Source organism: Malus sylvestris, chromosome 14, assembly GCF_916048215.2.
Source record: "Malus sylvestris chromosome 14, drMalSylv7.2, whole genome shotgun sequence".
NCBI lineage: Eukaryota > Viridiplantae > Streptophyta > Magnoliopsida > Rosales > Rosaceae > Malus > Malus sylvestris.
The window spans coordinates 23,422,313-23,447,487 of NC_062273.1; the positions used below are offsets into that span (position 1 = coordinate 23,422,313).

At 37.4% G+C, this 25,175-nt stretch overlaps 2 protein-coding genes across 4 annotated transcripts; both read left to right on the plus strand.

Annotated features, from left to right (window-relative positions):
• The first annotated feature begins 8,104 nt into the window (after positions 1–8,104).
• LOC126598614 (PHD finger protein EHD3-like) lies at positions 8,105–11,334 on the plus strand. Of its 2 annotated transcripts, XM_050264979.1 has the most exons (5): positions 8,105–8,668; positions 8,803–9,132; positions 10,056–10,145; positions 10,294–10,338; positions 10,815–11,332. In XM_050264979.1, the coding sequence occupies exons 2-5, from the start codon at positions 8,884–8,886 to the stop codon at positions 10,953–10,955; spliced, it is 525 nt and encodes a 174-aa protein (XP_050120936.1). In that variant the 5' UTR covers positions 8,105–8,668; positions 8,803–8,883; the 3' UTR covers positions 10,956–11,332. The 2 variants fall into 2 exon arrangements, with proteins under 2 accessions (XP_050120936.1, XP_050120937.1); XM_050264980.1 differs by lacking the exon at positions 10,294–10,338 and having other exon boundaries at positions 10,815–11,334.
• Positions 11,335–21,709: 10,375 nt separating this feature from the next.
• LOC126600985 (uncharacterized) lies at positions 21,710–24,106 on the plus strand. 2 transcript variants are annotated; one of them, XM_050267677.1, is made up of 2 exons: positions 21,710–21,796; positions 22,494–24,106. In XM_050267677.1, exon 2 carries the CDS (start codon positions 23,432–23,434, stop codon positions 24,104–24,106), a length of 675 nt encoding a protein of 224 aa, XP_050123634.1. In that variant the 5' UTR covers positions 21,710–21,796; positions 22,494–23,431. The 2 variants fall into 2 exon arrangements, with proteins under 2 accessions (XP_050123634.1, XP_050123635.1); XM_050267678.1 differs by having other exon boundaries at positions 21,713–21,796; positions 22,712–24,106.
• The last annotated feature ends 1,069 nt before the right edge of the window (positions 24,107–25,175 follow it).

The following is a 25,175-nucleotide window of genomic DNA, read 5'->3' on the forward strand; positions in this document are numbered from 1 at the left end:
CAACGATCACCATTTAGATTCAGTCCACTGAGGACTCCCCAACCTCAACTATTGTGCCTGTGAACCTGAGCAATATGAGAGACACACACACACAGAGAGAGAGAGAGAGAGAGAGATAGCTAAAGCTAGGGTTTGAACTGGAAGTAAATGAGGAGAGGAGAGAAGAGAAGGAGAAGGAAATGAGGAGAGGAGAAAATAGGGAAGGGAGAAGCACCGACGGCAGGGAGAGATGGAGGGGGGTTATAATGTGGAAATGCTTCATTACTGTCGGTTAAAACCGACAGAAATGTTTTTAATAAAAACCGACAAAATTTTTTTTAATAAAAACTGACAGAAACTTTCATTAATGTCGGTTATAACCGACAGAAAAAAAATGGCGGCAAAAATTTTAAACTTTCCCCCAAATTTTAAATTCCCCCCCCCCAAATTTTGTTACAATTTTAAAAAATAAAATAATAATTGTTTGGTTTAATAAATAAATAAATAATATGTATTTAAATAGAATATGTTTTTAAAAATTAAATAAATAATTCTTTGGTTTAATAGATAATTTTTACATTTTTGGTTTAATAGATAATAATCCATGTAAAATATGTGATAAATAAACAAAAAGGGAATTGTACAATGAAAATGTCTTCACACGAACTAAATATTATCTAATCAATACTTGAAAAATATAAATAAAAATTTAGCACATATTACTTTTCCCACTTCAATTTAGCACAAATTTAGCACAAAATTTTGGCAAATTTATGCATTCTACGAAATTAGTTTCCATGATCTAACCGTCAAACTTGTTTGTAGATACTACAAGATCGCATATGTAAAAAATCGTAAAAAACAAACATTCAAAGATTACGTAACGGAACAAAAGTTTTCGACGGTTATAAACGAAAATTCACAATTTAACGGTTATTTTAGCTTCGATTTTAATGATTTTTTACAACTACACTCTTCGACCCTATAAGAATGTAATGAATGAATTTGATCTTCAATTTAAAATATTTACACTAGTGGATACCACAAAATCTTATTTTATTCTTAATGGAAGTATAACATTAACTCTAAGTGTTTGTTTAATCTACTGTTTTGATGTGATACGCATTCTAAGAAGCTTTTTTCAACGATCCAACCGTCAAAATTATTTGTACACACTCCGAGATTGCATATGTAAAAAATCGTAAAAAACAAACATTCAGAGATTACGTAACGGAACAAAAGTTTTCGACGGTTACAAACAAAAAATCACAATTTAACGGTTATTTTAGCTCCGATTTTGATGATTTTTTACAGCTACACTCCTCGACCCTATAAGAATGTAATGAATAAATTTGATCTTTAATTTAAAATATTTACACTAGTGGATACCACAAATCTTATTTTATTCTTAATGGAAGTATAACATTAACTCTAAGTGTTTGTTTAATCTACTGTTTTGATGTGATACGCATTCTAAGAAGCTTTTTTCAACGATCCAACCGTCAAAATTATTTTTACACACTCCGAGATTGCATACGTAAAAAATCGTAAAAAACAAACATTCAGAGATTACGTAACGGAACAAAAGTTTTCGACGGTTACAAACAAAAAATCACAATTTAACGGTTATTTTAGCTCCGATTTTGATGATTTTTTACAGCTACACTCCTCAACCCTATAAGAATGTAATGAATAAATTTGATCTTTAATTTAAAATATTTACACTACTGGATACCACAAAATCTTACTTTATACTTAATAGAAGTATAATATTAACTAAGTGTTTGTTTAATCTACCGTTTTGACGCAATATGCATTCTACAAAACTTTTTTCAACGATCCAACCATCAAACTTATTTGTACACACTCCAAGATTGCATACGTAAAAAATCGTAAAAAACAAACATTCAAAGATTACGAAACGGAACAAAATTTTTCTACGGTTATAAAAGAAAAATCACAATTTAACGGTTATTTTAGCTCCGATTTTGATGATTTTTTTACAGCTACACTCCAGAACCCTATAAGAATGTAATGAATAAATTTGATCTTCAATTTAAAATATCTATACTAGTAGATACCACAAAATCTTATTTTATACTTAATAGAAGTATAATATTAACTAGTGTTTGTTTAATCTACAGTTTTGATGCAATATGCATTCTATGAAACTTTTTTCAACGATCCAACCGTCAAACTTATTTTTACACACTCCGAGATTGCATACGTAAAAAGTTGTAAAAAACAAACATTCAGAGATTAGGTAACGAAACAAAAAATTTCGATGATTATAAACAAAAAATCACAATTTAACGATTATTTTAGCTTCGATTTTGATGATTTTTTATAGCTACACTTCTCGATCTTCAATTTAAAATAAGGAAAACTAATGATAAGGGCTCCAAAACTTTAAATCTTAACCAAAAACCACATTATAATTTTATTTAATGGTTAGGACAAAGCCCAACATTAAATGAGTCCAAGAAAGATTGGCCCAAGCACGAATTTCTAATTTAACCCTTAACGGCAAACGTTGCTCCGTTTATTTAGTTTGTTTCATTCCAGATGAAGAGAGAAAGCCTTTGTACAATTTCTACAAGATTCTATGGATCTGATATTAATTTTCTCTCAGCTATTTTCTCATTTCATGAACCAGTCACTGATCTTTTTCTCTATTAAATCAACAAGATCCCATATGACTTGATTCCATGATTCTCCCATTCATCAGGTAATTTTCCATATCAAGATCCACCTCTTCCTCTGTCATGGGAAGCGAAGCCCAAGCTTTGGGTATGCATTTATTAAACCCAGTCACTGATGACATTTATTATATAATGTCGACAACGACAGTGACGCCACCCTTTCAATCCATGATGGGGTCAAGGCCGAGGAGAAGTTCGAGATGTCCGGGACGGTCCCCGACCTGCCATTAGAGGTACCACAATTATGCTATATTATTTAGATTTGAGCTTTTTGGGATCTTGGATTTTTCAGTGATGATTTAATGTCTCCTTCAGAGGAAGAGTCTGAGCTTGATGTTTTTGAAAGGTATTAGGATCTTTTAACCGCCTTGAATGATGATGTAGACTTTAGGAAGAGGTGCAAGAAACAGAGTCCTCCTCCTCTTCTGTTTGTGATTCTTCTTTACTTCCTGTTCAAATTCAAAACTCTAAAATTGTTGATTTTCCTGGAAATAACTCCCAAACACATGACAATTGTAAGTATTTTATTTTATTTATGCCCTTGTTTCGGTGTTTTTGTTTGGTGTAGTCCTTGAGGATCAAATCATGGGCCTTCATAGGTGATTCGATTTCGCATAACCTTGTGCAGTCATTGCTTTGTATTCTCTCTCTGGTACACTCGAAAGTAATCAAATTTACTACTAACTAGCTTATGTTTACTGAATCTATATGCTTTAGATCTACTAAACTCTATTAATTTTATTTTCCATTTCCAATTAACCACGATAATGTCTGACGATTTGGCGAAATTTATCGAATAGTATCTGGAGAGATCAACCCATTATTCTTTTCTCCGTCTACGTTGGTTGTAGTCACTCAGGTGTGGACTCTACTGATAGCCAAAATATGCTTACAAATTCCATATGACCATTTCATAACAAGTTTTCTCTTTACATTCCTGCATTCTCTTTACATTCCAGAAGCTGGAGCTACTGGGCTTGGAGGGCAAATGACAAAAGAGGAGGTCAAGAGCTTGAACAAACGGTCAGAGCTATTTCTTCATGCTTTTGCTTTTCAATTTGTTAGGTGCTTCATTTGGCACCTCCTTTTTAATATGAGGAATGAGTTTTTATTATCTAATTATCTCTGAAAATTTCTTTTAATTACTTTTCTAGTACATATACATCTTAAATAGTTTATCACAATCATCCAATTTCCATATGGTTTGACCTCTTTTCATTGTTGATGTGGGATTCTATCTTTGTAGGTGAAGACTGGGTAATAGGCTGCTATTTTCCTTTTTTTGTTTCAGAGTTTTTATTTGGATAGTTAACAGTGTTATATTGAATCAATTGAGGGACAAGTGTAAATTTTGAGGGAAGCCAATGAGAGGCCACATATGATTTTCGGTGCAGAAGATCTGCACTCCTGATTTTTACTTAACTGATTAGCTTAGTTAATTTTGGATTATTGTGTTGGAAATTGTGATGTGTTCAAATTAAAAGTTAGGAAATTGTGATTACTTTAGTTAATTGCTTTGATTTTTACCAAAGCAAACTGAACTATTTATCAAACTAAACCATATTTTTTTACCAAAGCAAACTGAACTATTTATCAAACTAAACTATTTATCAAATTGAACTAGAAAACCACACTTTATTACCAAAGCAAACTGAACTATCTATCAAACTAAACTAGAAAACCACACTTTTTTACCAAAGCAAACTGAACTATTTATCAAAGTGAACTAGAAAACCATAGTTTTTTACCAAAGCAAACTGAACTATTTATCAAACTAAACCACACTTTTTTATCAAAGCAAACTGAACTATTTATCAAACTGAACTAGAAAACCACACTTTTTTACCAAAGCAAACTGAACTATTTATCAAACTAAACTATTTATCAAAGTGAACTAGAAAACCACATTTTTTTATCAAAGCAAACTAAACTATTTATCAAAGTGAACTAGAAAACCACACTTTTTTACCAAAGCAAACTGAACTATTTATCAAACTAAACTATTTATCAAAGTGAACTAGAAAACCACATTTTTTTTACCAAAGCAAACTGAACTATTTATCAAACTAAACCACACTTTTTTATCAAAGCAAACTAAACTATTTATCAAAGTGAACTAGAAAACCACACTTTTTTACCAAAGCAAACTGAACTATTTATCAAACTGAACTAGAAAACCACACTTTTTTTTACCAAAACAAACTGAACTATTTATCAAACTAAACCACACTTTTTTACCAAAACAAACTGAACTATTTATCAAAATAAACTAGAAAACCACACTTTTTTACCAAAGTAAACTGAACTATTTATCAAACTAAACCACACTTTTTTACCAAAGCAAACTGAACTATTTATCAAACTAGTAGTATCACTAGTTCGTAAACTAAATACTGACTATTTTTAAAACCGAACACTAATACTATCACTATTTCGTAAACTAAACACTGACTATTTATCAAACGAACAATAGTACTATCACTGTTTCGTAAACTAAACACTGACTATTTCTCAAACGGAACACTAATACTTTCACTGTTTCGTAAACTAAACATTGACTATTTCTTAAACGGAACACTAGTACTATTATTGTTTCGTAAACTAAACACTGACTATTTATCAAACGAACATTAGTACTATCACTGTTTCGTAAACTAAACAGTGACTATTTATCAAATGAACATTAGTACTATCATTGTTTCGTAAACTAAACATTGATTATTTATTAAACGGAAACTATTACTATCACTGTTTCGTAAACTAAACACTGACTATTTCTTAAACGGAACACTAGTACTATCACTGTTTCGTAAACTAAACAGTGACTATTTATCAAACAAACAATAGTACTATCACTGTTTCGTAAACTAAACACTGATTATTTCTCAAACGGAACACTAGTACTATCACTGTTTCATAAACTAAACATTGATTATTCACTATTTCGTAAACTAAACACTGATTATTTCTCAAACAAAACACTAGTATTATCACTGTTTCGTAAACTAAACACTGATTATTTCTCAAACGGAACACTATACACACACATGAGTTCAATTTTATAATGAGATAGATCCAAGGCAATTGCATGAGACTTCTAAACATAATTCAGACCAAACATAATCATAAACTAGTTTCCAAAAAAAAAAAAAAAACATAATCATAAACATTGATGTGAGTTATAAACATTACTAAGTTTATGGATCACAAACATGCAAACATTAATTTGAAATAAGTAATTAACAAGAAAATGAGATTAGTACCTCTCATCAGCTTATGGGTCCCAAATACGTCATCCAATCAAAGCCTGAAAGCTTATGTCTAAACAAATATTAACTCAATTTAAACAGTTGGTACAACATAATTACTCCATATGGAACGTAATAGATTTCTTTTATAAAATTTTGGTGTTTTGTTATGATCTTAGATATGAATTTGAGTACAAAAAGCATCCAAGGGATGTTTTTTAGATTTCCTCTATCTAATTTTAACAAAAACACAAAGCGTCTATTCGATCGTTTATTTACAGTGCATTAATTTACTGGAGCATACCAATGAAAAGTTTGTTTCATGATAACAAAAGCTAAAAATTTTGCTGAACAGATGGCATTGTACTTCACATTTGGTGCGACACATATACATGCTGCTTATATTTGTTGAAAGCAAGATTTTCAAAGATTTTTCTTTCAAATTGGTGGGGCTTTGACATGTGGATTTGCAGCATGTATACTAATGGCTTTCGTATCCTCCATCATCACTTTCGTGTTTACTGGGTAAGGTAGTGGCATTAACTGACGGAATGGGGCTTCCGTCAGGGGTAGCGCCTGTAAAAAAAAAGTTTGGTTTTGCACATGGGCTTGTTTTTTCGTTAGAGTATTTAGTTTTTGTCCTTTTTGATTAAATTTCAAGTCCTTATTATTAAAATTTAAGCCCTTTTTATTAAATAATAGTTTATGATGGTTTTTCATTAAATAAAAGTTAGTCCAAACCTTTTTCATTAAAACTACCTTTAAAATATTTGCACTAGTGGATAATTTTTTTGGGAACTTTAACGAAAAGCACCCGGTACTGTTCACTTTAACGAAAAACCACATTTTTACACTAAAAAGTCAATCCTGGTACTATTCACTTTACCCTTTATTTTGTCCTTATCATTAAAACTCAAAGTTTTCAAGCCCTTTTCATTAGTTTTCCTAATTTTTTATACTTAATGGAACTATAACATTAACTCTTAAGTGTTTGTTAAATCTATCAATTTGATAGGATATGCATTCTACGAAACTAGTTTCAATGATTCAACCGTCAAATATGTTTGTATATACTCCGAGATAGCATGTGTAAAAAATCGCCAAAAAAAAAAACATTCAGAGATTAGGTAATGGGACCGTGAGTGAAAAAAAAAATATTCACACCATTTGTTTATTTATTTTTAATCAATGTAACATTTTAAAATAATAAAATAGTCAATTTATGTCGGTTATAACCGGCATAATACTAAAATAATAACCGCCAGAATCTAAAATAATAAAATAGTCAATTTATGTCGGTTATAACCACCACAATTAACTTAGAAACCGTCAGAATAATTTACAAATATTAAAAAAAAGAGAATTCAAACATACTGAGGGTTATAATAATTTTATGGCGGTTAAATCCGCCAGTAAAAATCAGTCAGGACTTTATGTCAGATATATCCGACAGAAAGTAACTTTAATCCGACAGTAAATAAATTATATGTCGGAAATCTTTTATCCGTCAGAATGACTTATTAACCGCCAGGATCGTCCAACACCTAAAGCTAATATTGTAGTAGTGTTATTTTTAGCTTTTGTATCAATTAATGGCTTTCGTCACCCTCGGGTGTCGGTCAGCATGTGTCTATCTTGGTATTCAGGGAATATCAGGGTCGGTGCGTCTCATACAAGCTGAAAATGAGAATGAGAATTACAAAGAGCCTTACGGGAAGGCTTTCTTATACTTGCAAAAACAAAAGGAACCACACAAGTGCTTTTAATAAACAAATACAACATGTCAGCTTTCCTAACAGCAGTTCAGCTATCACATGGCAGCACACTGCTGTCTTGTAATCACCTTTTGGCTGACAGATAGAGGGAGCAATGATGTTTGTAGTTGTAGGTGAACAACCTGAAAAGACAACATGCTAGCTAAAAAGTGTTCCAACAATTTCTGAAAAGTGTTCCACTACTTTTTGAAAAGTGTTCCACCACTTTCGGCCACTGTATTTGATTTGAACTTCCAACAAGGCTCATAAATTTTGAGCGCCCAATGAGTTTAAAGTTTAGTTTTTAATTCGGAACAATGAAGACTGAGGGAGGACCACATATTACTTTTCTCATTAATGCATTTGAGAACTCATTAGGCTATTTAGGGGGCACTGCTAGTAGGAGGAAAATGAGAGAGGTTTATTTTTCAGGGTAATTGTGAAAGAGAATTTATCGATTGCAAGTTGAAACTTTGTGATTTATTATGGGTTAATCATTTTACTTGAAGCTTTGAAAATTGTGATTAACAATGGGAACAATGTATGAGCATTCTTCCCTGGATCATGAATACCTCATTGTGGTGCTTTACAATATGGCTAATTTAGCTACAATGAGCTACAAATTATATGTAATCTACGTTGTCCTGGAATAAAAAGTTGTATGTACACACATAGAGATATATGTATGTCTTCAGTTACATTTCCTTCAATCCAGCCAATGGGACTATTTGGTCCTTTTTTTTCTCAACATGTTTGATTTCTGTAGCGTCTAAGGGAACCAGTGGGCACAGATATACACAGTAAATCTTGTGAGCAAGTCCATGTTCGAATGAACAGTTCAGATGCATGCTCAGAGAGGCACTGTACAGATGCTGTGCTGGAGAACATGTATCAGTCATTAGGCGATGATGAAGGTGGTGTACAAGTGTGCATCTAAGAAGCACTTGCACATTTTCGAGAGATTGATCACACAACGCGAGTTAAGGTTTGTGCTGCAACCAAGAGTTCATGTGTTCTACATATAATAGCCAGATTTATAGGCTATTGGCCATTGCTTTCATACTTTTGAGTTTCAAGACAATTTGATTTTTAAATTCTGTTATATTTATTGTTTTGCAGGAATCTGGTGATCATGAGGATAGGCACCGATGCTGTTTTCTGACACAGTCTATATTGAATGGATCTCAAAAGGCAGCCAGCATGAATGCTGGTGTTGTATCGAATGGATTTTCAAATAAATCAAACCATCATACAGTTACAGCGATGTGTCAGCGTGCTTTTTATAATGTTTTAGTTTCCGAAACGTTCACCTCGTTGTGCAAAGTCCAGGTGCAAAATTTTCAAGGAATCAAGGCTGACAGCGTTTTCGACTTTAGTCTCATAAACTCAAGGATGAAAAGGGAAGATTATGAGCATTCTCCAATGCTCTTCTCAAATGATATGCAACAGGCAAGTTGGATAGTCTTATGTTTTAGCTGTCATGATAATACATGCTTATATTTTGCTTAATATCATGGTGTGAATGTGATAATATGTGGTTAATGATTCAAAGCATGTTTGGTACGACAAATAACTTTAAAAGTAATACTTTCATATGGTTACCATTTTGGGATGATTATGAACGTATGATTGACGTATTTTCAGGATGCTCTTCATTATTTGGTTCAAGTTGAAGGTATTGGTTGGTGAAATCTCTTTAAATATTATGGTCTCTGAATTTAATGTGTGCTGAAAAGAACAGTCAATTGGATAATCTGCTTTAGTAAGGCGTATCATGTTGATGGTGTGAGATTTACTGCTATACAAATACAAACTCTAAAATCCTGCTTTGTGAAAACACTCATTGACTCTATTTCTTTAAAAGGTGATTTTGATAGTGAAATGATCTGGTATATGAAAATTTTAATCCCATCACTTGGCATATTTATGAGTGAAAAAGATTCTGTAAATGTTAGAAAGTACCAGAAAACTTTGCATACAAGCGAGGTTTGGATATTAGCTTGAAGTCTTACTATATTAATGTTCTTCATGGCTTATAAACTTTATAGCCCTGCTTTAAATTTTTTGCAACGTTTCGGCGGTCTTAAATTTTATTGGCTAATGTATGTGTCATGGTGAGGCATAGGTACCTGGAGACAAGGTGAACATTTTTGGTTGCTTTCCTTTTGAATGACCATCTTTCTTATGCTTGATATACATGATATATGATTCTAATTGTTGTTTCTTTTTGACATGTATACGTGTGAATGGTATACACTTTGAAATTCTCCCACCTGTTTCACTAATTATGTCTTAAAGTCTAAATTGTCTCATCATATTCCGCCTTTTTTTTGGTGTGTCAATTACATATTCTGAACCTGAATATTTTACAGGAATGGAGAAAACTTCAAGTGATCGGTAGCGACTTGATTTCTCTTGCAAGAAACCTCTCGGACATGTCTAGGGCTTCTTACAATGAACAGGTTAGGTGATTCAGTTGAAGAGATGTCTAGTCCAAATACCTGAAGATGTAGTTTAAAGAAATCTATTACTTCTAGAAATAACTTATTGTCTGTTCACTCTGTCGTGTTGTAAGCCTGATCTCACAAATTATTTTATCTGTCATCTCAGGTGGGAGGTTCAGTCCGCAATACATTGAAATATGGAAAAAATGAGGTACAAGAGTTTTCTAATTTTAACATAGAATTGAGTTTACTGAATCAGAGACATCTGATGAAATGCCTGATTGTATGGTGCATTTGGTGCCTTGGAAATATAAATTTAGGAAACGTTTTCAGAAATCTCCTAATATTCTTATGTGTTTACGCTTTTAAAGTAGTTGTTTCTTTCACTTTTCTAACTATTGCCTATTTTCCTTTTGCATACTTGTCACTTGTAGGATTTTGCCTTCTCAGCATATTTAAAGTTTCATGTCTTTTGGGATATGTGAAAACAGTTATTTGTTTAATTATTGTGATGAGAATGGAGTCACCTGACGATTAAAGAATTCTGAAAACAATTTTTGTGGTTTTCATTGTCAATCTACTTCATGTCTGGCTAAATGCATCTCAGTTATCATGCTTACGATTTTATTTCAAGGCCTTGATCAGCTGGTTTTTAGTAGTATACTAACGTTTGTCACTTTAAAACAGTTCTACCACTTGGGATCTGACTCTCACGCTAAACTGGAGCAAACAGAGGATTGTGGTGTGCACGGTGCATGCACTTGCAGGTGCTGCGGATGCCATGCAAATGGGAAGGATTGTTTAGTATGTGATTCATGTGAGTCATAACAATGGCATGTTCAGCCATTGAAACATTCAGAAAAGCTTAAATGCAAGAAACTATGGAAATCGCAGAAGAAAAGAGAAGAAGAGAGAACGAGACAGAAAAGTGACTTGCAAAAGAAGTTGTTGTATTAACTGAACAAAAACTAAACAATTACACCCTTATCCAGCCTTATATAGCAGCTGTCCAAACTTAATGACTAAGTAATCTAATATCCTTCATTTAGCTGATGTGTATAGATACATAAGAAAAGACTCAAATACCCCATACATTGTTAATACTCCCCCTCAATCTCAGCTGGGATATCCCAGTCGGAGATTGGAACAATGATGAACAAACAGAGGACTATGTAATCCTTTAGTTAAGACATCTGCAATCTGAGCCTCAGTGGGAATATACTGTACCTGCAGATCACCTTTTTGCACCCGTTCACGAACAAAATGAAAATCAGTATCTAAGTGTTTAATCCTAGTATGAAAAACTGGATTAGAACACAATGCCAATGTAGACAGATTATCACAATGGACCAATGGTACTGAAGGAAGAAACATATGGAGATCCTTAAGAACTAATCGGATCCAAGCCACATCCGCTGCTGCATTAGCTAAGGCTTTATATTCAGCCTCCGTTGAGCTTCGAGAAACACTGCCTTGTTTCTTAGACTGCCAGGACACAGGATTTGAGCCCAGAAAAACAATGTAACCAGTAGTCGACCTCCTTGTATTTATATATGCTGCCCAATCAGCATCACTATAAGCCAATAAATCCATATTGGCTTGAGCAGAGTAAGTTAATCCACATTGCCATGTACCCTTCAAATACCGGAGGATTCTTTTAACGAGACAGAAATGAGCTTCAGTTGGAGTTGTCATGAATTGGCAAGCATAGTTGACCGCATATGCAATATCAGGCCGTGTAAAGGTGAGATATTGCAATGCACCAACTAAACTTCTGTAAACTGTAGGATCAGCTAATGGTTCTCCTTCATCTTTGAGCAATTGAGTATGAGGTTTACTTGGAGTGGAACAAGGTCTGCAATTTATCATGCCGGCCTTATGGAGTAGATCAGTCACATACTTGGATTGATTAATGAATATATCACCATTATCTTTGTACGTGATTTGAAGTCCCAAAAAATAAGTAAGCTTGCCCATGTCCTTCATATCAAAAGCACTACTCAATTCAGCAATCACTTGTTGAATAAGGAAAGATGAAGAACCTGTGATGATGATATCATCCACATATAACAACAAGATCACTACATCATTCCCACACACTTTCACAAACAAACTAGGATCTGAATGAGATGACTGAAAGTCTAAAGAAGGTAAATAACTTGTAAACTTGGCATTCCATGCCCTTGGAGCCTGTTTAAGACCATATAAGGACTTGAGAAGCTTGCACACATGATTAGGATGCTGAGGATCTTGAAAACCCTGAGGTTGTTTCATAAAAACTTCTTCTTGTAATTCACCATGAAGAAAAGCGTTCTTTACATCCAACTGCCGCAATTCCCATCCTTGCATAGCAGCAAGAGACAAAACCAGCCTCACTGTTGTATGTCTTACTACCGGACTAAAAGTCTCATCATAGTCCAATCCTTGTTCCTGACTATAACCCTGAGTAACTAAACGTGCCTTATATCTGGACACTTTGCCATCTTGATCCTTCTTGATCTTGTACACCCATTTGCTCCCTATGACATTTCTGTCAACCGGAGGTGGTACGAGCTCCCAAGTACCTTGTTTTTGTAAAGACACAAATTCTTCCTTCATAGCATTCCTCCAATCCTCAGAAAGAACAGCTTGTTTATAATGAGAAGGTTCTAGTGAATCATGAATGTCAAGAATCGCAGTGAATCCACAAAACATCACATCATTATCAACAGAAGTATTTGAGGCAGAAGCATAATAAGCAGAGTAGTCTTTTCGCTGCAGGACTCCACTTTTTAAACGTGTAACCATATTATGCTCAGAAGAAGTATGTATAACAGGAGATGAAGATACCTGATTTTGGTCAAGATCAAGGACAGGCAACACTTGAGAGGAAGAAGGAGAGGGATGTAGTGTAGTAGCTTGTATATCTGATGAAGAATGCAGAACTGGACTTGAAGAGAGACTGGAAGATTGAGATGCCATAGAATGCATATCCACAGATTGATCATTCCCACCAATTTCTTCTCTTGTTGGGGTAGAGGAATTAGGAACCACAATATATCTCATTCTGGGTAACTCTTGCTGTGAGGAAACAACCGGTGAAGAAATATGGACAGAAGAATGAGACTTCTTAAAAGGAAACACATTCTCATCATGGATGACATGCCTTGATAACAATAACCTTTGTGTATTCCGATTATAGCACAACACTCCCTTATATCCAATAGAGTAGCCCAAAAACACACATTCATCACTTCGAGCTTGTAACTTATTGACATTATAAGGTCTTAAGTAGGGATAGACTGCAGTACCAAAAATCTTTAAGGAACTCAGAGATGGTGATTGGGCAAACAATTTAACATAGGGAGACACCATTTCTAAGTTTTGGCAAGGCATTCTATTAATCAAAAACACTGCATGACTACAAGCATGAAACCAAAACTGTTGAGGTAACCCTGCAGCACTCAATAATGTCACAGTAGTCTCAATAATATGCCTGTGTTTCCGTTCTGCCAACCCATTCTGTTGAGGGGTATAAGGACAAGAGACAAGATGTAATATCCCATTTGTATCCAGAAATTGTTTAAACAACCTACTCATATACTCTCCTCCGCCATCAGATTGCAGTGTTTTAATATTGCATTTGAAATGATTTATAACAAATGCATGAAACTTAACAAACACAGGATAGACATCAGATTTATTAACAAGAGGAAAGATCCAAGTGAACCTTGTGCATTCATCTACAAAGATTACATAATATTTGTAACCTTCAAGAGATACAGTGGGTGAAGGTCCCCATACATCAGTATGCACTTTCTCAAAAGGAACACTAGACTTATTACAGTGAGAATGAAATGGTTGTCTAGTCATCTTACCCCTAATACAAGCTGAACATAACTGCGGACTGTTATCTAAAGAGACAGATATCTGAGACTCCTTCAACATTTTCAACTGAACTTCATTAGTAGGATGCCCAAGTCGTTGATGCCAAATTGAAGTCTTCACAAGTTGTCCCAAAAGAGCTTGAGGTGTATTATTTACTAGCTGAGAATAGTTGAAAAACTGCTGCTGAGGAATGTAATACAAGCCACTACTACTACTCCTTCCTCTCAGTAGAACTTTCTTTGTTGCCTTGTCCTGCACCCAGAAACCAAATTCATCAAGTATAACATAGCAGTGATTATCTTTGCATAGTCTATACACAGATAATAAACTAGCTGCTAATTGAGGAACATGTAAAACCATTTGAAGGGTTAAAGGTTTGGAAGAAGTTAAAAGAGAACCCGAACCAGTATTGGCTACAGGTAAACCTTCTCCATTGCCCACTGTGATCCTGTCAGTGCCTTCAAAAGGAGTAATAAGTGTCAAATGATCCAGATCAGCTGTCATATGGTGTGTAGCCCCTGTGTCGAGCACCCAATTTTGTTGAGAAGAAGAAAGAAGGTTTGGATGAGCTTGTGCAGTGAAAGCATTGAAAGAAGAAGGAGGTTGAGCACCTTGATATGCATAATTTCCTCGATGATAACAATTGAGAGCAGAATGACCTTTCTTCCCACAGATTTGACACTCCAGAATTGGAGGAGCAGAGCTTGAGCTGGCACCATTACTGTTTGATCCTCCAGGAAAACCATTGGAATTGCCTGAGAATCTGCCATTATTATTCCCATTGTATCTGGACCTATTGTTAAATCTTCCATTGTTTCCGCCATTATGCTGATATCCTCTATGATTCTGAAAATTCCCATTTCCTTGTTGATGAAAATGAGGCAGAGAAGCCTGAGAAACTATGCCACCAGTGGGTCTGTGAGCAGTACTTTGAGAAGAATTAGTAGCTTCAGTGACAAAACCAGAGCCACCAGAGAAGTACTGAGAAGCTCCTTGATCTTGTGAGGAATGAGCATTAGAAGATTCTCCTTGACAATACATGGCTGACATAGGAAAATGCAAAGTAGACTGCGAATCATCAGCTGTTCTCTCAGCAGCCAACAATTGTGCTCGGAATTCTTTTAAAGAAATAGGAGTTTCACGAGCCACAATCACAGTACGAATCATATTAAACTCAGCCGGTAAACCCGCAAGAGCAGCAACAATAAGGTCATTCTCAGACACTACTTCACCTGCCGCCAGTAGCTGATCTTTAAGAGCCTTAAGCCTCAACATATATTTTTCAACACTATCAGACCCTTTCTTGATAGTCAACAATTCAGTTTTGAGATGATTCACCCGTGCTCTGGAAACAGTAGCATATCTGTCCTGCAAATTCATCCAAGCTTCATGTGCAGTTTTACAACCGACAACATATTCCACAGCCTCATCACCTAATGTAGCAAGAAGAAGACTAACAAGAGCGCGGTCTTGTTTAATCCATTCCTTGTAAGCTGCTGTAATCTCAGTAGTGATACCATTAGCTTCAGTGAACACAAACTTCGGTGGACAAACCGATGTGCCATCAAAGTGATCAAACAAATCATATCCCTCAAGCACCGATCGAAATTGAAAAGACCACTTGACAAAATTATCATCTTGCAGCCGAATGGTGAACATACCAAGAAGACTTTCCACTTTGAGTGTATTCATATCGAGACGTCAACAAGAACCAAGAAAGGAAACAAACAGGAGCAAATCATAATAGGCTTCGTGCCGATCAGCAATGCAGAAAGAAGCAAGGCTTCGTGCCCAAACAATCAGCAAGTCAGAAAGAATCAAGGCTTCGTGCCCAAACAATCAGCAATGGCAAAAAAAAAATTTCAGAAAGAATCAAGGCTTCGTGCCCAAACAATCAGCAATTTAGAAGAAATCAAGGCTTCGTGCCCAAACTGTAAGGAGCTTCGTGCTCAAAAACACATCAAGTAAGCAAACCACAATAGGCTTCATGCCCTAACATGTATCACATCAACAAATCGTAGATCCATAGCCATACCATGAAATTAAACACAAAGGCCAGAAAATATGGACCAGAAAACACCAAAATCAAGTGGATATAACCTGAGTCAGCACCGACGAACCGAAACCAAAACTCCGTCGACAAAAGCAGAAACCACCGCCTCGCAGATTCGGCGGGAAAAAAAAAAAAACTCCAAAGCTTGATGAGCCCGTCAGGATCCTCTTCACATATTCACCAAACCTAAGCTCTTGATACCATCATAACAATGGCATGTTCAGCCATTGAAACATTCAGAAAAGCTTAAATGCAAGAAACTATGGAAATCGCAGAAGAAAAGAGAAGAAGAGAGAACGAGACAGAAAAGTGACTTGCAAAAGAAGTTGTTGTATTAACTGAACAAAAACTAAACAATTACACCCTTATCCAGCCTTATATAGCAGCTGTCCAAACTTAATGACTAAGTAATCTAATATCCTTCATTTAGCTGATGTGTATAGATACATAAGAAAAGACTCAAATACCCCATACATTGTTAATAGTGAGGAGATGTACCATATCTCTTGCATTGAGCCTGCTGTCAAAGAAATTCCTCCAAGTTGGTATTGGACTAGGTGCACTGCAAGTGGTATTGGATCACCCCATGAGAGCTGTGTCGTGCGTGAGAAGTTGAACGTGGCCAAGACTGTAGTTGATGGAGTTGGAGGTGAAAGTGTTTCTACAGAAGAAGAAACAGTCAATGAGACAGGTGAAAATTCAAAATGGAGTGCAGATGATGGAATCCAGCTATCGGAAGAAAGCAAAAGAATTTGCAAAACTTGTCGACTTGAGGTAAAAAAACAATGATAGTTTGAGGACATGTGGTCATCCATACTGCCCCAAGCAATACTACCATGTGAGGTGTCTGACAACTAACCAGTTAAGATCTTACGGCCCCTGTTGGTACTGCTATTCTTGCCTATGCAGAAATTGTCTCATTGATAAAGATGATGCTATGATTGTGCTTTGTGACGGTTGTGATCACGGGTACCACCTCTATTGCATGGAACCACCACGCACTTCCATTCCAGCTGGAAAATGGTTTTGCAAAAAATGTGATACCGGAATTAAGGCCATACGCAAGGCAAGAAAGGCTTATGATAAGAAAGAAAAGACACAGAGAGCGAAAAGTGAAGGTTTAAAGAAGTTGAATGAAAAAGGGGATGACAGGGAATCAGAACAAGGTAGAGGGGGAATGGAGGTCCTTCTCTGTGCAGTCCATACTCTAGATAATGAAGAGTAAATGAGAATGAGACGGTTTTCAGGGAATGACATGTTTTCTTTTAGTAACGGATTTGATTTTTGTAGGTCTATCTCACGGCTAACAAGTCTGCGTTGGAGGCGATATTTTGGTAGGTTGTAAACTCTGTTAGATTCTGCTGACTTTTGGATACTTAACTCAGCGAAAGACAGGATTCCGAAATGGCTGGAAATGTAGTTTCGTTCTTGCTAGAAGTGCACAGTTTGAGAAAACAGGACGGCAGATTGGTAAAATGACCATTTTAACGGCCACCATTGAACATACTGGTGGTTTCTACTTTTGTAAGTATTTATTTTTTAAAGGTATCAGCATGTAATTCTCCGCGCTTATGTTGTAAGACGATGAAAGTTGATCAAATTTCGATAACTTATGGAACACTTTGTGAACATTTTAAGCTCCTTGTCGGGTCTTTCTTGTCTTGTGGTCTTATATTTTGGTACATGATGCTTGATTTAACTTTTGCAAATGCTTCGCACGAATCTGCTCTTTCATTGAGATTCTGTTTGGTGGACATAGACTTCATCCATGAAATAAACTTGTGATGTTTTTTATTTTTGTTTTTGTTTTTGAGCTACTGTTTTATATAATTTCAAATTCTCTATCAACGAGATTGGTTAAGCTGGTAAGAATCGTTCTCGACTATTTCTTGATCCATGCCCTATCTTTTAGCAAAGGTCATACTACTTCCAATAATGCAGGAGGTTTGATAAAAATTTGGACTATTTCTTGATCCAAGCCTTCAAACAAAAAACTTCAAAAGCAATACAAAATAATGCATCAAATATAGTAGAGGTATTTTTCGTTATTTTAATAGTGTTTTTTAATAATTTTTTTTTTCATACAGTTCTTTTTTTTAATAAATAATTGGTATCTCACAATAGGCTTGCAATAATGTGATTCAATCAGTTCTTCATTAAATATTATTTTCTCTATTTTTAAACACATGCAAAACATCTTAAAATGCGTGTAATGCCGGTTATAAAAAAATGTCTTACACACGTGGATAATAATGTGATTAAATTAGTTGTCAAATGATTTTTTTTTTTGAACAAACGATATTATCTATACTAAAGGAGGATGGGGTGGGCTTAGTCTCACAATGAGCTAGCAATAATATGATTTAATCAGTTGTTTATTAAATATTTTTTTTCTCTATTCTTAATATAAATTCAATAGAGACCGACTTTATTATGTGGATTCAGCTGCTTTAATTGGTTTATGATGGGTTTCTTCTAGCATGATCTAAGATTATTCATTTACTTCGAATATTTGACTTTTTCTTTTGTCAATTTACGCATATAAATACATTTAAAACATATAAATCGCACGTAGCACGCGATGATTCACAAAATGTCTTTTGCATGCGCTTGAACGCGTGCATGAAGGCTAGTTTTTCCAATAATACACTACAAGCTGAACTTTTGTTTTATGTATCCCTTAGAGCAACTCCACCCGTTAAGACGAAATATTAAATAACCTTTCAGAACTTTGACACCACCCTTTCATTTGATTAAATTTGTATTTCAATTTGAGGACCCTCAATATGCTCTGCCTCTGTTGCTTTTACATATCACTTGTGAAAGATTTGGTAGTTAACTTCAAAGTTCCTTCAAAAGCTGTTTCAAATGTGATACAAAAGAGAGAGAACCCACAAAGGAGAAAGTGAATTTGGTTCTTTCGTTTCGATGGGTAGAGTGGAGTGGAAGGATCGGTGTTGGTGCTTTTGGAGAGATTTTTCAATGTGTTTGAAATACAGTACCTATATTAATATCATTATACAAGTGGAAAGACATTTAAAATAATTTTTTTTTCTCAATTTGTATAATAACGCATGGCATATCATCATGTCCGATTAATCTAAGCTGTGAACATAAGTCTGAAAGATTTTCAAAGTGCCCGAAACCGAACACATTAAAAATTACATAGAACTTACATCGTCAATTTTTTTTTTTATTAAAGATGCTCCGGCTATTTAGTGAGAAGGATAGGGTTGGTTGGAGCATCTTTTTGAATAAAAAAAATATAAATTTGAGATGTACATTTCCATTTACATCTCAATTTATATACAACAACAACAACAACAACAACAAAGCCTTTTCCCACTAAGTGGGGTCGGCTATATGAATCCTAGAACGCCATTGCGCTCGGTTTTGTGTCATGTCCTCCGTTAGATCCAAGTACTCTAAGTCTTTTCTTAGAGTCTCTTCCAAAGTTTTCCTAGGTCTTCCTCTACCCCTTCGGCCCTGAACCTCTGTCCCGTAGTCACATCTTCGAACCGGAGCGTCATTCGGCCTTCTTTACACATGTCCAAATCACCGGAGCCGATTTTCTCTCATCTTTCCTACAATTTCGGCTACTCCTACTTTACCTCGGATATCCTCATTCCCAATCTTATCCTTTCTCGTGTGCCCACACATCCCACGAAGCATCCTCATCTCCGCTACACCCATTTTGTGTACGTGCTGATGCTTCACCGCCCAACATTCTGTGCCATACACATCGCTGGCCTTATTGCCGTCCTATAAAATTTTCCCTTGAGCTTCAGTGGCCTACGACGGTCACACAACACGCCGGATGCATTCTTACACTTCATCCATCCCGCTCGTATTCTATGGTTGAGATCTCCATCTAATTCTCCGTTCTCTTGCAAGATAGATCCTAGGTAGCGAAAACGGTCGCTTTTTGTGATCTTCGCTAGATTGCTCCGGTCATTAGTGTGGATAAGTATATAAATGGATAGAGATAGGAAAGCAAACACAAGATGTACGTGGTTCACCCAGATTGGCTACGTCCACGGAATAGAAGAGGTCTCATTAATTGTGAAGGGTTTACACAAGTACATAGGTTCAAGCTCTCCTTTAGTGAGTACAAGTGAATGATTTAGTACAAATGACATTAGGAAATATTGTGGGAGAATGATCTCGTAATCACGAAACTTCTAAGTATCAGAGTGTGGTGTCGTCTTGACTTGCCTTATCTGTCTCATAGGTAGATGTGGCATCTTCTCTGGAAGTACTCTTCCTCCATCCAGGGGTGGTATCTTTAACTGGTGGAGATGCACAAGGTAATGTATCAATTTCACTTGAAGCTTACTTGTAGTTTCAGGCTTGGTCAAGCGCGATACAAACCATGTAGTAGGAGTCCCCCAAGTCGCCGAGCTAGGGGGTCTGCTGAAAGAGGTGACAGACAAGGTAAGCAATCAGAGTTTCGACTGATTGTTCACCTTCTCCCCATCTTGTAGCAGCATGAAGGATAAAGAGAAGAAAAATGAGAAGAGATGATATGAAATACTTTTGCTTTTGAAGAAGTAACTTTCCACAGGCTTATTCTTGAACTGAGCTGGAGGGTTTTCTGGTTTCCTCCAGAGTATAAGGCCGACTGAAGAATTTGAGGGTCAAAACAAGTCCATCAAATCTAGAGTACGTTCCACCCTGCTGATATGGGATACGTTTGCTTTTGACAGAGTAATGGATGTATCGGCACGTGTGCTGTTACGCTTGTCTCCACATGCTTCCTTGTATCCTTCGCACTTGCCCTATCTGTTCCTCAAGCAGATGCGGAATCTTCCCTGGAAACATAAGGTGTTGAAGATGAGTACTCGAGAGCAATGCCAGGTAAGTAATCAGGTAAGGGGTTCCAGGCAGTCAGTTCCTGGCTGGAAGCTTGATTCCAAGTGCTGACTGATTGCTCTCTTTCTCCTTGTCTTGCAGGTAAAAACAAGGCCAAAGGAAAAGACAGGGAAAAAGCATGATATGGGATACTCTTGCTTTTAACCCTGATGATATGAGATATTCTTGCTCTAGTATAGCTTGTTTGCAGAGGTATTATCGGGGGGAAAGAAAGCTGAATATTTCGAAAGGCTTCGTTGGGAGTGCCCTCTCAGATATGATGAAGGGTTGAGCATTTTTGCAGGTCTGCCTGTCTGTTGGGGATGGAGGTCGACATATATAGGAGTCTCCCTAACAAGTAGTAATGCTATTCCTTTACCCTGCTTGGTCATAGCACGGTAGTGGGAGCTGCCAGTTTCACATGTTTTAACTCTGTCAGAGCACTTTGAAAAAGTGGTCTGTGGTATCTGGCTCTCGAGATTCGGAGAACGATGCCTCTTCGATTTTTGAGAAAGCAATCATGCTGGGGGTCTGGCTCTCGAGATTCGGAGAGCAGTGTCTCTTCGATTTTTGAGAAAGTAATCATGTTGGGAGTCTGGCTCTCGAGATTCGGAGGGCGGTGCCTCTTCGATTTTGGAGCAAGCAATCTTGTTGGGAGTGTTGTCTCGAATGTGAGTAAAGGTTGGGCATGTTTGCTAGTCTACCTTGCCACGAAGCACAAAGGTTGACACACAGGGACTTTCCAATTATCCAGCAATGGTACTGTTCCTTTACCCTCTCTTCGATTTTGAGAAAGTAGTCATGTTGGGAGTCTGGCTCTCGAGATTCGGAGGACGGTATCTCTTCGATTTTGAAGCAAGCAATCTTGTTGGGAGTGTTTTCTCGAATGTGAGTAAAGGTTGGGCATGTTTGCTAGTCTACCTTGCCACGAAGCACAGAGGTTGACAAACAGGGACTTTCCAATTATCCAACAGTGGTACTGTTCCTTTACCCTTATGGGTAATAATATGGTAGCTAGACCTTCAAAATTTATGTGTCTAAACTTTGTTAGTGCTGTTTCTTTGCTATTCTTTTACCTTTCTTGGTCAGAGCGATGTAGTGGGAGCTGCAAGCTTCACGTGCTCAACTTTGGCAGAGAACTTTGGCAAAGTTATCTGTGGTACCCATGAGCTATTGTTGCGTGTGGGAAGTGGGTGATTGAACAGTAAGATTCATGTGCTTTCTACTTCACCAGAAGTCTTCGACAGAATGCCCATAATTTCTGCAAAGCTGAGTGTGCGTGTGACAGGTGCTGACAAGGCTAGAAAAGTAGGTGCCTCTTCGATTTCTGAGATCGGCCCTCGTGGTCTCTAAGCAGCCCAGCTTTTGAGAAAGCGAGCGCCTCTTCGATTGATTCGGAGAACGATGCCTCATCGATTTTTGAGAAAGCAATCATGCTGGGGGTCTGGCTCTCGAAGATTCGGGGAGCAGTGTCTTTTCGATTTTTGAGAAAGTAATCATGTTGGGAGTCTGGCTCTCGAGATTCGGAGGGCGGTGCCTCTTCGATTTTGGAGCAAGCAATCTTGTTGGGAGTGTTTTCTCTAATGTGAGTAAAGGTTGGGCATGTTTGCTAGTCTACCTTGCCACGAAGCACAGAGGTTGACACACAGGGACTTTCCAATTATCCAGCAATGGTACTGTTCCTTTACCCTCTCTTCGATTTTTAAGAAAGTAGTCATGTTGGGAGTCTGGCTCTCGAGATTCGGAGGACGGTGCCTCTTCAATTTTGGAGCAAGCAATCTTATTGGGAGTGTTTTCTCGAATGTGAGTAAAGGTTGGGCATGTTTGCTAGTCTACCTTGCCACGAAGCACAGAGGTTGACACACAGGGACTTTCCAATTATCCAGCAGTGGTACTGTTCCTTTACCCTTGTGGGTAATATGGTAGCTAGACCTTCAAAATTTATGGGTCTAAACTTTGTTAGTGCTGTTTCTTTGCTATTCTTTTACCCTTCTTGGTCAGAGCGATGTAGTGGGAGCTGCAAGCTTCACGTGCTCAACTTTGGCAGAGAACTTTGGCAAAGTTATCTGTGGTACCCATGAGCTATTGTTGCGTGTGGGAAGTGGGTGATTGAACAGTAAGATTCATGTGTTTTCTACTTCCCCAGAAGTCATCGACAGAATGCCCATAATTTCCGCAAAGCTGAGTGTGCGTGTGACAGGTGCTGACAAGGCTGGAAAAGTAGGTGCCTCTTCGATTTCTGAGATCGGCCCTCGTGGTCTCTGGGGAGCCCAGCTTTTGAGAAAGCGAGCGCCTCTTCGATTTCTGAGATCAGCCTTCGAGGTCTTTGAGCAGCCCAACTTTTGAGAAAGCAAACGCCTCTTCGATTTCTGAGCAGGCGCCTCTTCGATTTCTGAAGCTCCGTCGAGTGCAGATTTTTATAGGGGCTGGCATTAAGTTCCAAAGCACACTTGAATCTCCACCAGTAGAAGCTTCATTTGCACTTCTAAGATCTTGATTTGTCCGACCTCTTCTCTCTTCAACACCTTTGAAAATGTCTGGCCCCTCCGACCGTCGTTTTGACTTGAACCTTGTTGAAGAGGCAGCCCCGCCTTCTCCAGACAACATATGGCGCCCATCCTTCGTCTCCCCTACTGGTCCTCTTACCGTTGGGGATTCCGTGATGAAGAATGATATGACCGCTGCGGTGGTGGCCAGGAACCTTCTCACTCCCAAAGATAACAGACTACTTTCCAAACGGTCTGATGAGTTAGCTGTTAAGGATTCGCTGGCTCTCAGTGTTCAGTGTGCAGGTTCTGTGTCTAATATGGCCCAACGCCTATTTGCTCGAACCCGCCAAGTTGAATCATTGGCGGCTGAAGTGATGAGTCTCAAACAAGAGATTAGAGGGCTCAAGCATGAGAATAAACAGTTGCACCGACTCGCACATGACTATGCTACAAACATGAAGAGGAAGCTTGACCAGATGAAGGAAACTGATGGTCAGGTTTTACTTGATCATCAGAGATTTGTGGGTTTGTTCCAAAGGCATTTATTGCCTTCGTCTTCTGGGGCTGTACCGCGTAATGAAGCTCCAAATGATCAACCTCTGATGCCTCCTCCTTCTAGGGTTCTGTCCAGTACTGAGGCTCCAAATGATCCCCCTCCGGTGCCTTCTCTTTCTGGGGCTCTACCGACTGCTGAGACTTCTCCTAAGCAACCTTTGTGAAGGCTCCCTCTTGTGTGTTTATTTTGACTCATGTATATGTACATATTTGTAGCTTATCGGGGATATCAATAAATAAGCTTTCCTTCATTTCAACGTATTGTGTTAGATACACCAAAGCCTTCTTCGCTAAGTTCTTTGAATTTTCTTTTGTTGAAGCTTGTATGTTGAAGCTTCTTGAGTGGAGCATGTAGGTTGGGGTAGTGTTCCCTTAATTTTCCGAGTGAGGAAAACTTCTCGGTTGGAGACTTGGAAAATCCAAGTCACTGAGTGGGATCGGCTATATGAATCTTAGAACGCCATTGTGCTCGATCCTGTGTCATGTCCTTCGTTAGATCCAAGTACTCTAAGTCTTTTCTTAGAGTCTCTTCCAAAGTTTTCCTAGGTCTTCCTCTACCCCTTCGGCCCTGAACCTCTGTCCCATAGTCGCATCTTCTAATCGGAGCGTCAGTAGGCCTTCTTTGCACATGTCCAAACCACCGTAACCGATTTTCTCTCATCTTTCCTTCAATTTCGGCTACTCCTACTTTACCCCGGATATCCTCATTCCTAATCTTATCCTTTCTCGTGTGCCCACACATCCAACGAAGCATCCTCATCTCCGCTACACCCATTTTGTGTACGTGTTGATGTTTCACCGCCCAACATTCTGTGCCATACAGCATCGCCGGCCTTATTGCCGTCCTATAAAATTTTCCCTTGAGCTTCAGTGGCATACGGCGGTCACATAACACGCCGGATGCACTCTTCCACTTCATCCATCCAGCTTGTATTCTATGGTTGAGATCTCCATCTAATTCTCCGTTCTTTTGCAAGATAGATCCTAGGTAACGAAAACGGTCGCTCTTTGGTATTTCTTGATCTCCGATCCTCACCCCTAACTCGTTTTGGCCTCCATTTGCACTGAACTTGCACTCCATATATTCTGTCTTTGATCGGCTTAGGCGAAGACCTTTAGATTCCAACACTTCTCTCCAAAGGTTAAGCTTTGCATTTACCCCTTCCTGAGTTTCATCTATCAACACTATATCGTCTGCGAAAAGCATACACCAAGGAATATCATCTTGAATAT

Bases quoted from the DNA above. Each gene is read 5' to 3' on its own strand.
- LOC126598614 (XM_050264979.1), top strand. From the start codon at position 8,884: ATGAATGCTGGTGTTGTATCGAATGGATTTTCAAATAAATCAAACCAT. The intron at 10,146-10,293 runs GTTAGGTGATTC...CTGTCATCTCAG, and splicing joins GGGCTTCTTACAATGAACAG to GTGGGAGGTTCAGTCCGCAA. The intron at 10,339-10,814 runs GTACAAGAGTTT...ACTTTAAAACAG, and splicing joins TGAAATATGGAAAAAATGAG to TTCTACCACTTGGGATCTGA.
- LOC126600985 (XM_050267677.1), top strand. From the start codon at position 23,432: ATGTCTGGCCCCTCCGACCGTCGTTTTGACTTGAACCTTGTTGAAGAG.